Source organism: Epinephelus moara, chromosome 10, assembly GCF_006386435.1.
Source record: "Epinephelus moara isolate mb chromosome 10, YSFRI_EMoa_1.0, whole genome shotgun sequence".
In the NCBI taxonomy this organism is placed as follows: Eukaryota; Metazoa; Chordata; class Actinopteri; order Perciformes; family Serranidae; genus Epinephelus; species Epinephelus moara.
This window is the reverse complement of record NC_065515.1, coordinates 3,367,823-3,383,140: the sequence shown is the minus strand read 5'-3', so window position 1 is coordinate 3,383,140 and position 15,318 is coordinate 3,367,823. Positions and strand designations below refer to the sequence as shown.

General features: G+C 44.6%; 1 protein-coding gene across 2 annotated transcripts in view; it reads right to left on the bottom strand.

Moving 5' to 3' along the window:
- si:dkey-121a11.3 (uncharacterized) overlaps positions 1-15,318 on the bottom strand; it is a 31,221-nt gene that overhangs the window by 13,387 nt on the left and 2,516 nt on the right. For both annotated transcript variants that reach the window (XR_007570543.1, XM_050054149.1), the window contains exon 2: positions 14,123-14,967. Coding sequence is in view for 1 of the 2 variants with exons in the window: in XM_050054149.1 (XP_049910106.1) it covers positions 14,123-14,967 (845 nt within the window). In the remaining variant the exon portion in view is untranslated. The remainder of the gene's footprint in view (positions 1-14,122; positions 14,968-15,318) is intronic.

Genomic DNA, 15,318 nt, shown 5'->3' with positions numbered 1-15,318 from the left:
GGTAAAACACCTCCACAGGTAAACACCTTCATAGTTAAAACACCTCCACAGGTAAAATACATCCACAGGTAAACACCTCCACAGGTAAAACACCTCCACAGGTAAACACCTCCATAGTTAAAACACCTCCACAGGTAAAACACCTCCACAGGTAAAACACCTCCACAGGTAAACACCTCCATAGTTAAAACACCTCCACAGGTAAAACACCTCCACAGGTAAACACCTCCACGGGCAAAACACCTCCACAGGTAAACACCTCCATAGTTAAAACACCTCCACAGGTAAACACCTCCATAATTAAAACACCTCCACAGGTAAAACACCTCCACAGGTAAAACACATCCACAGGTAAACACCTCCATAGATAAAACACCTCCACAGGTAAACACCTCCACAGGTAAAACACCTCCATAGGTAAAACACCTCCATAGTTAAACCATCTCCACAGATAAACCATCTCCACAGGTAAACCATCTCCACAGGTAAACCACCTCCACAGGTAAACCATCTCCACAGGTAAACCACCTCCACAGATAAATCACCTCCACAGGTAAATTCTGTACACCTGTGTATACCCTCCACAAACCCTATGAATATTTTTTTCATAGAAACATTAGAGAGCAGACAGACTCAATAGTCCTCAGAGTCTCAGTCTTCAGAGTCCTCCGAGTCCTCAGAGTCTCAGTCTTCAGAGTCCTCCGAGTCCTCAGCGTCTTCACATTCCTCTTAAGCACTATTCGGACGGGATTAGTTTACATGGGCACGTGGGGTAATGTCACTTTACCACAGGACGTCAGTAATATTAATGGCCGATTCACATGGGATAAGAAATATCAGTAAAACTACCACAAGTGGGAGGGGTAAATCCATTCACGCACAGCCGCCCCCTCCTGCCGTCATGTGCGTATGATAGGACTGTCAAAAGCACCATGAAATTGAGTTTGAATATTCAAAAGCACCATGAAATTGAGTTTGAATATTTTCAAATTAATTTAGTAGAGTTCGAATAATATTATAATTTATTATTAATTTAGTAGAGTTCGAATAATATTATAATTTATTATTATTATTATTATTTTTATTTTATTTTTTTTTATAAAAAAACCCAGAAAAAATAAGATGCTTGTTGTTGGCGCAGTATGAACGTGACACTCGGATGAAAACACCCGTTCTGACCTCACTGAAGTGCCAGGTATGATCAACTTCTGTCTTGCTATCTGAGCAATGTTTGGATACTTCAGTGCGTAGTTTTCCACCACAAGAGTGGATCCTGGTCGGCTCGTAGTGGTGTCTCATTCTGGTAACGTTTCATCTCTTCTTCAAAAAGGGTAGGCAGGGAGGCAGCAGGTGCAACACTCTCCCTGTATGTCTCCCCGAACAGGTCACACATCGCGGACAGCGCAGTGGGTGGTGTTGGCGCAGCGGGCTCCTCCGTCGGCGCCTCTCCCTCCGTCGCTGCGTCCCTCTCTGGCCCGGCTTGTGCGCGAGCCATCTCCGCCCGAACGGGATTCGCCGTGATATACAACATTATTGATAGTATTAATTAATTATTAATGATATTCGAATTATCAAATTTAGGTTCGAACTTATAAAAAAATATATATATTCGAATATATTTCTAACTTCGATTTTTTTTTGACAGCCCTAACACACATATTTACTGCTGGTCTATTCGCACGGGATTAGTATTACCTGAGGTAATTGTCCGGGACCCTTTTACAGAAGGTAAAAGTCGCGGTAATCTTTACTGACATCGTGCGGTAATGATTACTGACATGGCACATTCGGACGGGACTAAAATCTCTGGTAATTATTACTTTACCCCACGTACCTATGTAAAACTAATCCCGTCCGAATAGGGCTTCAGAGTCCTCAGAGTCTTCAGAGTCCTCAGAGTCTGAGTCCCCAGAGTCTTCAGAGTCCCCATAGTCCCCAGAGTCTTCAGAGTCCCCAGAGTCCTCAGAGTCTTCAGAGTCCTCAGAGTCCTCAGAGTCCACAGTGTCTCAGAGTCCCCAGAGTCCCCAGAGTCCTCAGAATCTTCAGAGTCCCCAGAGTCCTCAGTGCCTCAGAGTCTTCAGAGTCCCCAGAGTTCTCAGTGTCTCAGAGCCCCCAGAGTCCTCAGAGTCTTCAGAGTCCCCAGAGTCTTCAGTGCCCCCAGATTCCTCAGTGTCTCAGAGCCCCCAGAGTCCTCAGAATCTTCAGAGTCCCCAGAATCCTCAGTGCCACAGAGTCTTCAGAGTCCTCAGAGTCTTCAGAGTCCCCAGAGTCTTCAGAGTCTTCAGAGTCCCCAGAGTCCTCGGAGTCTTTAGAGTCCTCAGAGTCTCGCAGTCTCAGAGTCCCCAGAGTCCCCGGAGTCTTCAGAGTCCTCAGAGTCCTCAGAGTCTCACAGTCTCAGATTCACCAGAGTCCTCGGAGTCGACTTCCGGTGATGACCTCAACGGAGTGAGACATTTCCCGAGAGTGCTCCTCAGTCTAATCCTTTAATTTAAAGTTTAACCCGCCTTAAATTGTACAAAGACACACAACTAACTTGTTAAGTAAGCGAGCAAACCGCAAAGTTAAAAAAAAAAAAAAGACCAAAGGAAAGGGGCAAAAACAGCAGCAACTAAAACAATATTTAGCTAACAACATAGAATAAGCTATAGTTAGTCCACCCCAAGAAGACGGCTCAGCCACGCTAGCTGCGGAAAACTTGGAGGCGGAAAACGACAACGACTAGGCCGAATCTGCTCCTCCTTGGGCACAGAAGATTATCTTTGACCTTGGCTCGGTTCAGCAAAGAATAGAGGAACATCTGCCAGCAATACAAGCCACAACGACCAGGGTTGAATTGGAGCTGTCTGGCCTAGCCACCCGTATCACCCAAGCAGAACAGCGCATATCGGAGGTGGAAGATCAACTATCACCACTTGCAGCTAAGTACAAGGCGCTCGAGGCTTCGACAAGCAAAAAGTGGATTACTTGGAGAATTATTCATGGAGGAACAACTTGCGTATCGTCAACATCCCAGAAAATATGGAAGGGTCAGACATTAAAACCTTCACAACTGACCTGCTCAAAGCCGTCCTTCAGATCCCAGCTGACCAACCGGCACCGGAGCTGGAGCGAGTGCATAGGCTGGGCGTAAAGCGAGGGCAAAACCAAAAGCCACGCATCATCCTCCTCAAACTGCTCCGGTTCGAAGATCCTCAGAGCCTCACGTAAGAGCAAAGAACTTGTATTCAAGTCACAAAAGTTCTTCATATTCCATGATTATTCAGCGGCGGTGTCATGGAAGAGAATGGAATATAATACCATCAAAGCTGTGCTGTACCAGCGGAATATTCCCTTCAGAGTGCTGTTCCCGGCCCGACTACTTGTCAAGATTGGACTGAAGACACACGTGAGTTTGTTTACAACAAGGGGGAGCCCCGAACATGTATAATAATAAGATAAGATAAGATAAGATAAGATAAACCTTTATTGATCCCATAATTGAGAAATTCAAGTGTTACCGCAGTCAAGGGGAAAGAGTCAGATTAAAGATTTCAAAATTAGACTTAAAAAACTTAAATAGCTAGGCATACAAATAAGTACAAAAATCCAAGAGTCGGCGATAAATAACAATAACAATAACAATAATAATAATAACAATGAAAATAATAGGAAGTGGATAATAATGAGCAGCAGTGAATGAGAATGAGCAGTGGATAAAGGGAGCACATCTAGTGCAAGTGATTTGTATGTGCAAAACAGCAGACAGCTGTGGTGTCCATAAAGTGTCCATAGTGTCAATAAAGTGTCCATGGTGTCCCCAAAGTGTCCATAAAGTGTCCATGGTGTCCCCAAAGTGTCCATAGTGTCCCCAAAGTGTCCCCAAAGTGTCCATGGTGTCCCCAAAGTGTCCATAAAGTGTCCATGGTGTCCCCAAAGTGTCCATAGTGTCCCTAAAGTGTCCATGGTGTCCCCAAAGTGTCCATAAAGTGTCCATGGTGTCCCCAAAGTGTCCATAGTGTCCCTAAAGTGTCCATGGTGCAGTCTATTGTGAGCAGTGCTGGTTATGCAGCCTGACAGCAGCAGGCAGGAAGGACCTGCGATAGCGTTCCTTCACACACTTTGGGTGAATCAGTCTATCGCTGAAGGAGCTCTCCAGAGCTTTTATCTCCTCCTGCAGAGGATGGGAGTCATTAGTCCTCAGAGATGAGAGCTTGGCTGTCGTCCTCCTGTCTCCCACCACCTGCACAGAGTCCAGAGAGCATCCCACGACAGAGCTGGCCTTCTTGATCAGCTTGTCCAGTCTCTTCCTATCTGCAGCCGAGACACTGCTGCCCCAGCAGACCACGAACGTAAAAGATGGCTGATGCCACCACAGTGTCAAAGAAGGTCTTCAGGAGCGCCCCCTGCACTCCAAAAGACCTGAGCCGCCTCAGCAGGTAGAGTCTGCTTTGGCCTTTCCTGTACAGTGCTGTTATGTGATCAGTCCAGTCCAGTTTATTGTTAAGATGTACACCCAGGTACTTATAAGATGTCACCATCTCAATGTCCTTTCCCTGGATGTTCACCGGTGTTGGGGGGAGGAGTCTGCGCCTGCGGAAATCCACCATCAGCTCTTTGGTTTTCCCCGCGTTGATCTGAAGGTGGTTCCTCAGGCACCAGTCCACAAAGTCCTGGTTTAGTTCTCTGTACTCCCTGTCGTCCCCATCTGTGATGAGGCCGACTATGGCAGAGTCGTCAGAATAACACATTTCTTTTGATTAACAAGCTCCCGACTTGAAGGGAGGTAAGTGTCTCCCACAAATGTTTTCTTTCTTGGCCATAAAGCCGAGGGTGTCTTTGTTTTAATTTTTAGCTTTTTCATTCAAACTACAGTTTTAGTTAAGAAATTATGATGGTACTCCTGTTATATGTCAGCTTTATAGATTAATAGATGTGCATAAAGTAGTCTGGAAAAGCTACCATAAGGGTCATTTAAAATTACTCTATACCACTGGGGCTGCACTTAGGTTGACCTGTTCACACAGCGGCATTGTTGGATAGCCTCTGGGTTTTAGTTTACGTTTTATTTTGGAGCCAGTTGGTTTATTAGGGTCCGGGCAGCTAAGCTGCCAGGAGACTATTGTAATCCTAGTTATTCTTCTTCTTCTTCTTCTTCNAAAAATTGAGCCTACAGTGCATCAAAATGTTTGACTGTAAACAGTACTATAAACATATACATGCAAATTCTTGCTAAATAAATCTTCAATGTTCATGGGAAAAAAAGACAAAAGAGTCTAGAGTCATGGTAGATGATGTGTGGCAAATTTCAGAATTTTATCTCAAAAATTTTTGACAGCATTTTGAATTTTGCTCTAATGTGAACAATTGGAGTCAATGTAAAAATGCTAATTTTAAACATCAGTTTTTCACTTATGAAGCAAATCAATCATTATTACAAACAAATTACCAACATCTCCATACTGTCTAGATGCAATATGTGTATTTTCAGATTTTTGTCTTAATAACTGAATTTTTTACAGTGGTTTCAAATCTGCTTTTCCATGCATGGATGGCTGCTTTCCTACACAACAGTGAATGGCTTACTCACTTTGTGAAGCCACTTTTGAGTTGCTACTTGCTAATTAGCTCAGAGCGGTAGATGACCGTCTTAGGTTCCAGAGGTTGCAGATTCGAGCCTCAACTGGTGCAGAATTGTACAATATTGTAATTTAATCATCTTCTTGTGCTCCAGCTTATTGCCTAAAAATGCCCGGACCTGACCCATCACTGCACAGCAGCTATAATTACTATATAGCCTTTTGCTATATAATCTTTATTTTTTATAATTTATATTTTTTCTTCACTACTGAGGGTCTATATTTCATAACTAATATCTGTGAACTGAGTTGTTGTGAATATGGGATGGGGGCTAGAGATGGGACAACCATGATGGCCATTTGTACAATAACTCCCTAACTACCTAAAAATGTCAAATCAAATAAATAGTCAAAACTTGAACAAGGTAACTGTCTCACGCTGGAATGTAGATGGTCTGAATAGTCCCGTGAAGCATACGTGTATTCTGTGTCACTTGGCAAAACTTAAATCAGAAATAGCATTATTGCAAGAAACACACCTCACACAAGCAGAAGTTGGTAAATTGAAACAGAAATTGGTCAGGCAAGTTTACCACTCAGGATTCAACAGCAAAAGTAGCGGAGTAGCAATATTAGTAGATAAAAAAAACACCTTTTGTTCTTAAAGGTTCCATTGCTGACCCCGAAGGCAGATACATTATTATTGACGGTTTACTTTACAATGAGCCAATAGTTACTGTTAATGGATGTTGTGCCGTACAAGGATTTCTAACAAAGGCCTACACTTTATCCATAAACTTTTGGGCCTACATGTAACAATCAAAGCCTGAGACCACATGTTGGCGCCCAAAAGAACAAAGGAATCAGTCAACCCCCTTTCTCTGTGTGAATCAGCTGATTCAAACCCCAACACAGCACCCCAGCTGACCAGCAGAGGTCCCTTGAAATACACAGCTCCCATTGGGTGAAATCCGCCATGGCCAACCCCGCACCGATGACGTCACGTCGGGGTATATCATCACAAAGCGTACCTGAGGGAAACGCTTCTGGCTGTGATCCTCATAGCCAATAGGAGTACCCACAACTGTTCCTAAAGCTTAGCAACTCGTCCCACATGGCGAGCGCTTTAGAAAGAGTTATTACTGTGCACAGTTAGATGCGTTTTAGGCCTATGGATCTCCCTCGCTGGTCGAGCTGATCTCCTCTCCTCTCCCTCACTCTGTGCGCCAAGGAACACAGAGTAGCCCGGTACGAGACCACGGATTGACCCTCTCACCCGGATGCCCGCGGATGCAAAGTTTGGTAGATAACAAGGACTGCCTGCTTCAAGAAGAAGGACAAGGACCCCCTTCTTTCCCCGAGTGATTCCCCGCTACGAGCCGGAATTAACTCGCCTCGCCAGAGACTTGCCCCCTCGCCGAGGACCCGTTAGCCGCTGTGAGCCGCTAAGCACTTCACCTCTGCCGCAACAAAGGACGCACGAGGAACGACCGACACATCACTCCACCTTCTGCAACAGTAAGAGGCTTTAGCTCTGGGCAGATATTAGTTAGTGTGTGTTTTCTTTTTAAGTTTTGTAAGGGCTTGTTGATACGGACCGCCGCGTCCGATTTTGGCTGCATTGATATTGTAAAAATATTGCCTGTGTTGCTGCTGTCTGTTATTCTTCTGCCCGTTTGTGTCTGCTTGTAATACGTAGTGATCCGACCTCGTCGGACCGCTATTGTGTCGCCCCGCACGCGGGATTGATCAGTACTTCGGCTGTGTTGGTTCAATGTCCAGATTCACGCCGCTCACCAGCTGAGCCGAGCGCGTCTCTGCGTAACACAGACGGGTTACTGCATCTCAATACCGCCTGCGTGACCACACTTCTGAGTGCTTCCCTTTCTCTCTTCCTCTCTTCCACTAACCTACACTTGGAGCCGAGCAATGTGAACTTCCCTCTCTACCGGCTCCCCTCCTTTGTTTGAGTCACATGCTTTCTTGGCGAGCCGCCATTGCGTGACGTAGCTTGCAGCGTCACAGCCGCCATCTTGCTACGCTCACACACCTCTCTCTCTCTCACACACCCACTCGCTCAGACACACACACACACACACACACACACACACACACACACACACACTCACACATTCTCGCTCACTCACCCACTTTCTTCCACACCCTCTCTCACACACACACATACATACACATACACACACACACACACTCTCACACCCTTCTTGATGCTTGCTGGTTGATTCGGTAATGTTTTATAGTTGATAGGGTTTATAGAGCAATGTTGATGTTGGTTGTAAATTAATGTCATCAGTGTGAATAAACCCTGTTATACTGCAAAGAGAGGTTGCTCTGGTTTTTCATTGTATACTGTGATGAAGCTGGTTGACAAAGTCAGTGCCTGAGCTCCACTCCTTCCTGTTAATCTTATAGTTGCTAATATCTCCCTAGAATTAGCTTCCTAAGTGAACACTCTTGAGACTGAATTTACGTCTGATCATTGGTCCGGGTTTTCCCGGTGGTGCCCCGCTGTAAGCTAATTTGATTATTATGCTTATGTAATAATTAATTAATCATTAATTAATTAATCAAATATTTAAATAATCCATAATTAATATTAATAATTATGAATTATTGCCAATGATCATATTTAGCTCCTCCTCTTCCCAACATTTGGTGCCCCACTGTAAGCTCATTTGATTATTATGCTTATGTAATAATTAATTAATCATTAATTAATTAATCAAATATTTTAATAATCCATAATTAATATTAATAAGTATGAATTATTGCCAATGATCATATTTAGCTCCTCCTCTTCCCAACATGTATATGGTCCAAACATAAAAACTGCCTCCTTTTTTAATGACCTTAACACTATTTTCCCACAATATGCAAGTAAACCCACTATAATGGCTGGTGACTTCAATGCTGTCCCTAACCCCAAATTAGATAGAAGTACTAAACCCCTTCTTTCAGACCGATCAATTACTGATGCTCTCACTAATCTGTGCAAAAATGTTGGAGTGTTTGATGTGTAGTGATTACTAAATCCCGAGGACAGAAATTATACTTTCTATTCAAACCCACACAAATCTTACTCCAGAATAGACGCATTCTAGGTGTCCCAAGAAATACTCTCAAATGTCTGGAACACAGAGATTCATAACATGATATACAGTGACCATTGTCCCATTACACTGGCATTTTCCCCTTCCCTTCATCATATCAAGTCCTCCATGTGGAAATTGAATAATTCCTTACTCTTAAATGATAAATTGATAGAAATGATTAATACTGAAACTCAACACTTCTTTGAATCTAACAGAATCAGTTAGTTCATTTGCTACGGTATGGGAAGCATAGAAAGCTACATGTAGGGGGTGGCTTATTAGCTTTGCTACTTACCAGAAAAAAGAGAGAGACAAAAAAATAGCAGAATATACTAATAAATTGTCTGCACTAGAAACAGCCCACAAAGCAAACCCAACGAATTATCAGCTATATACTGACATGCTGAAAACCAGGTTAGAAATAAAGAATTTAATAAATAAGAATTTGATTGATACTGCTTAAAAACAAAATATTTTCAGAATGGAGACAAGGCCGGAAGATTATTGGCCTACAGGCTGCAAAAGGCAAGGACTTCTCGTCTAATTCCCGCAATTAAATCAGATAATAGTGAAATATTAAAGTCCCCACAAGACATCAATACAAGATTTAGGGAATACCATATAACAATGTATTCTTCAGAGGTCAACCCAACTCTTGAAGGTTTGGAAAGATTTTTCAGTAAAATAAATTTGCCGACCATATCAACTGCAGATAGAGAAGAGCTTGATCTCAAGAAGAGATTCTCACCTCCATCAAAAAATGACCAGCGCCAAAGCCCCTGGTGATGATGGGTTCAGCATCAAATTTTATAAAACATTCTCATCTAAGTTAGTTGACAAGCTACAAAGGGTTTTTAATGAGGAAAAAAAAAGGCCACCTACCTGATTCAACAAATTCCTCCCTCATCACGGTGCTATTGAAACCAAATAGGGACCCATTACAATTTGGAGGATACCGCCCCATTTCACTTCTTAATTCAGAAAGGAAAACACACGCAAAAACATTTGCAAGAAGACTAGACAATATTTTACCTAAATTGATCCATACTGACCAAGTGGGCTTCGTAAAATCCAGACAAATTGCAATATGAGAAAGCTAATTCACACAATGCATTACGCCAATGCAACAACTGATCCAACAATTGCAGTGTCTTTAGATGCAGCAAAGGCGTTTGACCGCATTGAATGGTCATACCTTTTCAAAGCATTGAATAAATTTGGATTTGGTCCAAATTTCATTAACTATATCTTAGCAATATACTCCAGTCCCAAAGCTAGAATAATCACAAACAACATTGTCTCTGAAAATTTTGAACTCAGACGAGGGACGCCTCAGTTTTGCCCTATGCTGTTTTTTTTTTTTGTCTTTAGAACGTCTAGCCACACTAATTAGAGAAAATCAAAACATTAAAGGAATTTTAGCCCCAGTAACAGAGATAAAAATAAGTCTATTTGCCGATGACATTTTATTAACACTGTCAGACCCTCCAGCATCTCTTAAACATATTCTTGAGACTGTGAAAGAATTCAGAGCCATCGCGGGATATAAGATAAATTGGGATAAGGCTCAGGCTAATACTCCCCTTAAATGGTCGCCCGATGGAATGCGCTAACTGTTTTTTTAAAGAGATAGATGCAATGCTCAGAGACTTCATATGGAACAGCAAAACCTCTAGGATAAGCCGTAAAAACCTCTATGTGGACAGGGAAAAGGGTAGCCTGGTTCCAGACCATAGACCCCACCCACTCAACTGAGTAGACTTGCATCTCTGGTCTGGCATACTGCAATGAATTTGCGATTTATCTCGTCCAAACGATGGACGGACCAATGAACGCCGGGGGTGGGGGCGGGTCTAGCAATTAGCCAATCACACCACGCTGATGTCAAGCTGTGCTCTGGTGGGTAACTGGTGAGGATAGCATCAATGGCGACCACTACAGATCCTACAGACCACATTAACGATGCTATGGAAGTATTTTGTCACTACTCGCGTTAATGGAGGATCAAATTAAGGAAGCTGCTAAACTGGATTTAACAGCGATGCAGACGACTGAGACATTTTAAACGGGCAATGCTCGCTTGTTTTCGGCACCCCCGAGGCATGGATACTAGTGACGTCAGATTCTGGGTGAGTCGTTGATCTCTACTGATTGGTTAGGGAAAAATCAAATTCCCTCCCCCTTGTAAATCGCCTTCAATGGAGGCGATGTCAGACTGAAGGTTCTGGGAGCTTCAGTCTGACACACTGGCTAGGAAAAGGGAGGCCTTGGCCTTCCAAATGTGTACAAGTATTATATGGCATTTAACTCTAGATACCCCCTTAAATGGGGCTATGGCTCTGACTTGAGGGACACAAAATGGGAAAGCATAGAGCAGGAAATTTTAGATGGGTTAAATGATAGGATCACATTACAAGGACTGTGGTATAGGTATAAGGTTATTTAAAATACATGCAAATAAGGTCACATTTGACCAAATATTTGGGTGAAGCTGTAACTATACCCAAAGTGACTGAAACCGAGTCCAAATTAGAATTAACAATCAAACAGAAGGTCAAAATTGCATCGAACTTGTATAAACTTATAAATAATACATCAGGAGACAAATGGAAAGCGGTTCAAAGAAACTGGGAAACAGACCTCGATATATCATGGGAAACTGAAGAATTGGACCATATCTGTAAAACAGTACACAGAGGTTCCAAATCGGTACAGAACAAAATGATTAATTATAATTTTGTACATAGGATATATTTTACTCCAGTTAGATTGTATAAGATGGGTGTATCTGAGTCTGACCTCTGTTGGCACTGTGAGCAAGATAAAGGTACCTTCTATCATATGGTATGGGCCTGTACTAAAGTAAAGACATTCTGGGACAAGGTTACTCATTCTCTGGGAAATATCATGGGCACTACTGTTCACTGTGATCCTGCATTGTGTCTCTTGAATTACACCTCTGAAAGGAACAGGTCCAAACAAGACAGACGGATCCTAACAACTGGATATATGACAGCCAATAGACTGATCGCAACAAACTGTAAGGATGCAGACAAACTGATAGAGGGACAATGGCTTCATACTTTTCTTGAGACTATTTCCATGGAGGGAGCGGCATCCAATCTTTCTGAACTGTATAATGAAGGGCAACAAGTGTGGAAAGACATAATGGACACTATTCGTAAAATACCTACATTCCCTAGATTCACGAGACATGCCCCTTGTGCCACATAATTGGCCCATTAACATCCTGGTAACGATGAATTGACATGTCCCATGCCCAGGACTGACACATAGAGACAAACAACCATTAGATTTATTTAGAGTTATCAATTAACCTGCATGTCTTTGGACTGTGGGAGGAAGCCGGAGTGCCCGGAGAGAACCCACGCTGACACGGGGAGAACATGCAAACTCCGCACAGAAGGGCTCCCACACCCGGGATCGAACCGGCAACCCTCTTGCTGTGAGGCGACAGTGCTAACCACCACACCACCGTGCCGCCCCCCTCTGGTAGTTTCTTTTTGTATTTATTTCCTGTTCTTTTCTTTTTTCTTTTTATCAAATATATTATGAAGAATATGTGTAATGTAGTGTTCTTTTTCTATATGTTAAAAACAATAAAATTTCAAGTTAAAAAAAAAAACAGAGTCCTCGGAGTCTTCAGAGTCCTCAGAGTCTTACAGTCTCAGAGTCCCCAGAGTCTTCAGAGTCTTCAGAGTCTTCGGAGTCTTCAGTCCTCAGAGTCTCAGAGTCCCCAGAGTCTTCAGAGTCCCCAGAGTCTCAGAGTCCCCAGAGTCTTCAGAGTCTTCAGAGTCCCCAGAGTCTCACAGTCTCAGAGTCCCCAGAGTCCTCAGAGTCCTCAGAGTCCTCAGTGTCTCAGAGTCTTCAGAGTCCTCAGAGTCTCACAGTCTTAGAGTCCCCAGAGTCCTCGGAGTCTTCAGATTCCTCAGAGTCTCACAGTCTCAGAGTCCCCAGAGTCTTCAGAGTCCTCAGAGTCTTCAGAGCCTTCAGAGTCCTCAGTGTCTCAGAGTATTCAGAGTCCTCAGAGTCCTCAGTGTCTCAGAGTCTTCAGAGTCCTCAGAGTCTTCAGAGTCTTCAGAGTCCTCAGTGTCTCAGAGTATTCAGAGTCCTCAGACTCTCACAGTCTTAGAGTCCCCAGAGTCCTCAGAGTCTCACAGTCTCAGAGTCCCCACAGTCCTCGGATTCTTCAGAGTCCTCAGAGTCTTCAGAGTCCTCAGTGTGTCAGAGTCTTCAGAGTCCTCAGAGTCTCACAGTCTCACAGTCTTCAGAGTCCCCAGAGTCTCACAGTCTTCAGAGTCCTCAGGCTCCTCCTGTGACATCTCATCTGGTCGATGTTTCTAACATGGATTCGTTTGATGGTTGTGTCGTCCATCCGGTGTCATAAACTGTCGCTACATTTTTCCTGAGAACCAACGTTCCTTCCTGTGGAACCATGAGAGAGTGATCCATGGAAAACACACGTATATAGGAGGGCTGTGATCAAGTGACCAACCTGACCTCCATAACGTCATGTTTAGGGCGTGACGTTATTGGTACGTCATATAAACTGTCACATGAGGACACGTTGTTTCACTGATGAGGACCTGTAAGACCTCGTTCTGCTGCTTCGTGTTCTCAACATGATGAAGAACGTCACGGAGAATGTCTGGTCAGGTTCTCAACCAGAGATTCAGGGACCCTTTGAGGCTCCTCAGCGGAGTCCATCAGGTCCAGTGTTCTGTTCTGGCAGCAGTAGCTCAGTCCATAGGGACTTGGGTTGGGAACCGGAGGGTCAGAGGGTCGTCTGTTCGAGTCCCCGTCCGGACCAAAATATGGAGTGTGGACTGGTGGCTGGAGAGGTGCCAGTTCACCTCCTGGGCACTGCCGAGGTGCCCTTGAGCAAGGCACCGAACCCCCCAACCACTCGGGGGGCCTCACCAAGGGCAGCCCCCTCACTCTGACATCTCTCCACTTTGTGCATGTATAGGTCCTGTTTGTGCATGTGTGTGTTCGGACCTGTGTGTACTTGACAACAGAGTGAAAACATTGAATTTCCCCTCAGGGGGATTAATAAAGTAAATAAACTTAAACTTAACTTAAACTGTTCACACAGACCAAAACCCAGCATCATCATTCTGATCATAGGTTCCACTTCTTGCTCAGGAACGACAGACCAACATCCCTGAAGACAGACCTGTGACATCATGAAACCTGTGACATCATAAAACCTGTGACATCATGAAACCTGTGACATCATGAAACCTGTGACATCATAAAACCCGTGACATCATGAAACCCGTGACATCATGAAACCTGTGACATCATAAAACCCGTGACATCATGAAACCTGTGACATCATGAAACCTGTGACATCATGTGACAGGTGTCACAGGTGTGCTCTCTACTCATCTGTATGTCATGTATGTCACTGTGATGACACATGAAGGTTCTCACCTGTTGTCTCTGAGGAGGAGCTCTTCCTCCCCTTCAGCTCAGGCCCTGGTCGGAGCTCCGTGTTGGGGGGCGGAGCAGCAGGCGTCTCCTGCTCTGACGTTGTGCCGTTGAGCTTGATGCTCTGTGACATCATTGCTGATGTCACAGGTGGAGGAGATGGGGAGGGTTGACATTTGAAACTGGGTGCAGTCATCTGGTCGGGGGCGTAGGGGTTGATTGGAAGATCTGTAGTGGGCGTGACCTGAGGGATGGTCATCTGGTTTCCATTAAGTTCCACCTCATTGGTCCTCCTCCTCACCTGGTCGTTAGTGTCACAGCCAGCCCCGTCCCCTCCCCCCATTGGTGTGACAGAGCCGATGTAGGTCTCTCTGATTGGCTCGGTGTGCAGGTTGAGGCAGGGCCTGTACAGAGTCCGCCCCCGCTCTTGAGGTACAGGTGGGCACAGACAGAGGTTCAGGCCGGAGTGACAGGTGTTGCACTGACCCGCCCTGTCCAAGGGCTTCCGTCCTCTTTGCCATCTGTCAACAACGTGCCCCGCCCCCTGCGGCCCGTACCGTGGTCCTGCCCTGCCGTTGATGTAGTGGTTCAAGTCTGGTTTAGAAACCAGGACCTCAGTCCCTCGCTGCACCCCTCGTCTCCTCTGCTGCTGTCGCTCCAGGTAACGGGACTCTGCTTCCGTCTCCGTCTCATCCTCAAAACGCAGACGACGAGTTGGAGATGCCACCGGGCATCGCTTCGACACCCTGACAGCTGATTCGCTGCTGGATGAGTCACTCAGGTGTCCTGATAAAGAGGTCACACCCTCCAACCTCACCTGATGGACAGGATGCAGCCGGACCCCCGACCTGTGTACAGAACACCGTTACAGGACTGGGATCAGTTTCTCCGAGCACCACCGCAGTCAAATAAGGCGCTGCAGATCAAACGTATGACATCAGACATCAATCAATCAATTACTCAACCAATCAATCAATCAATCAATCAACCAATCAACCAATCAATCAATCAATCAGTTGATCAATTTGTGACTGCAGCAATTACTGTGAACATATGTGACTGTTTGAGGAGGTGGTTTGTGACCGACCGCCATGTTGGAAAACAAATAGTCCTCACAGTCACTACAGTCCTCACAGTCACTTCAGTCCCCACAGTCCACAGTCCCTTCAGTCCTCACAGTCACTACAGTCCTCACAGTC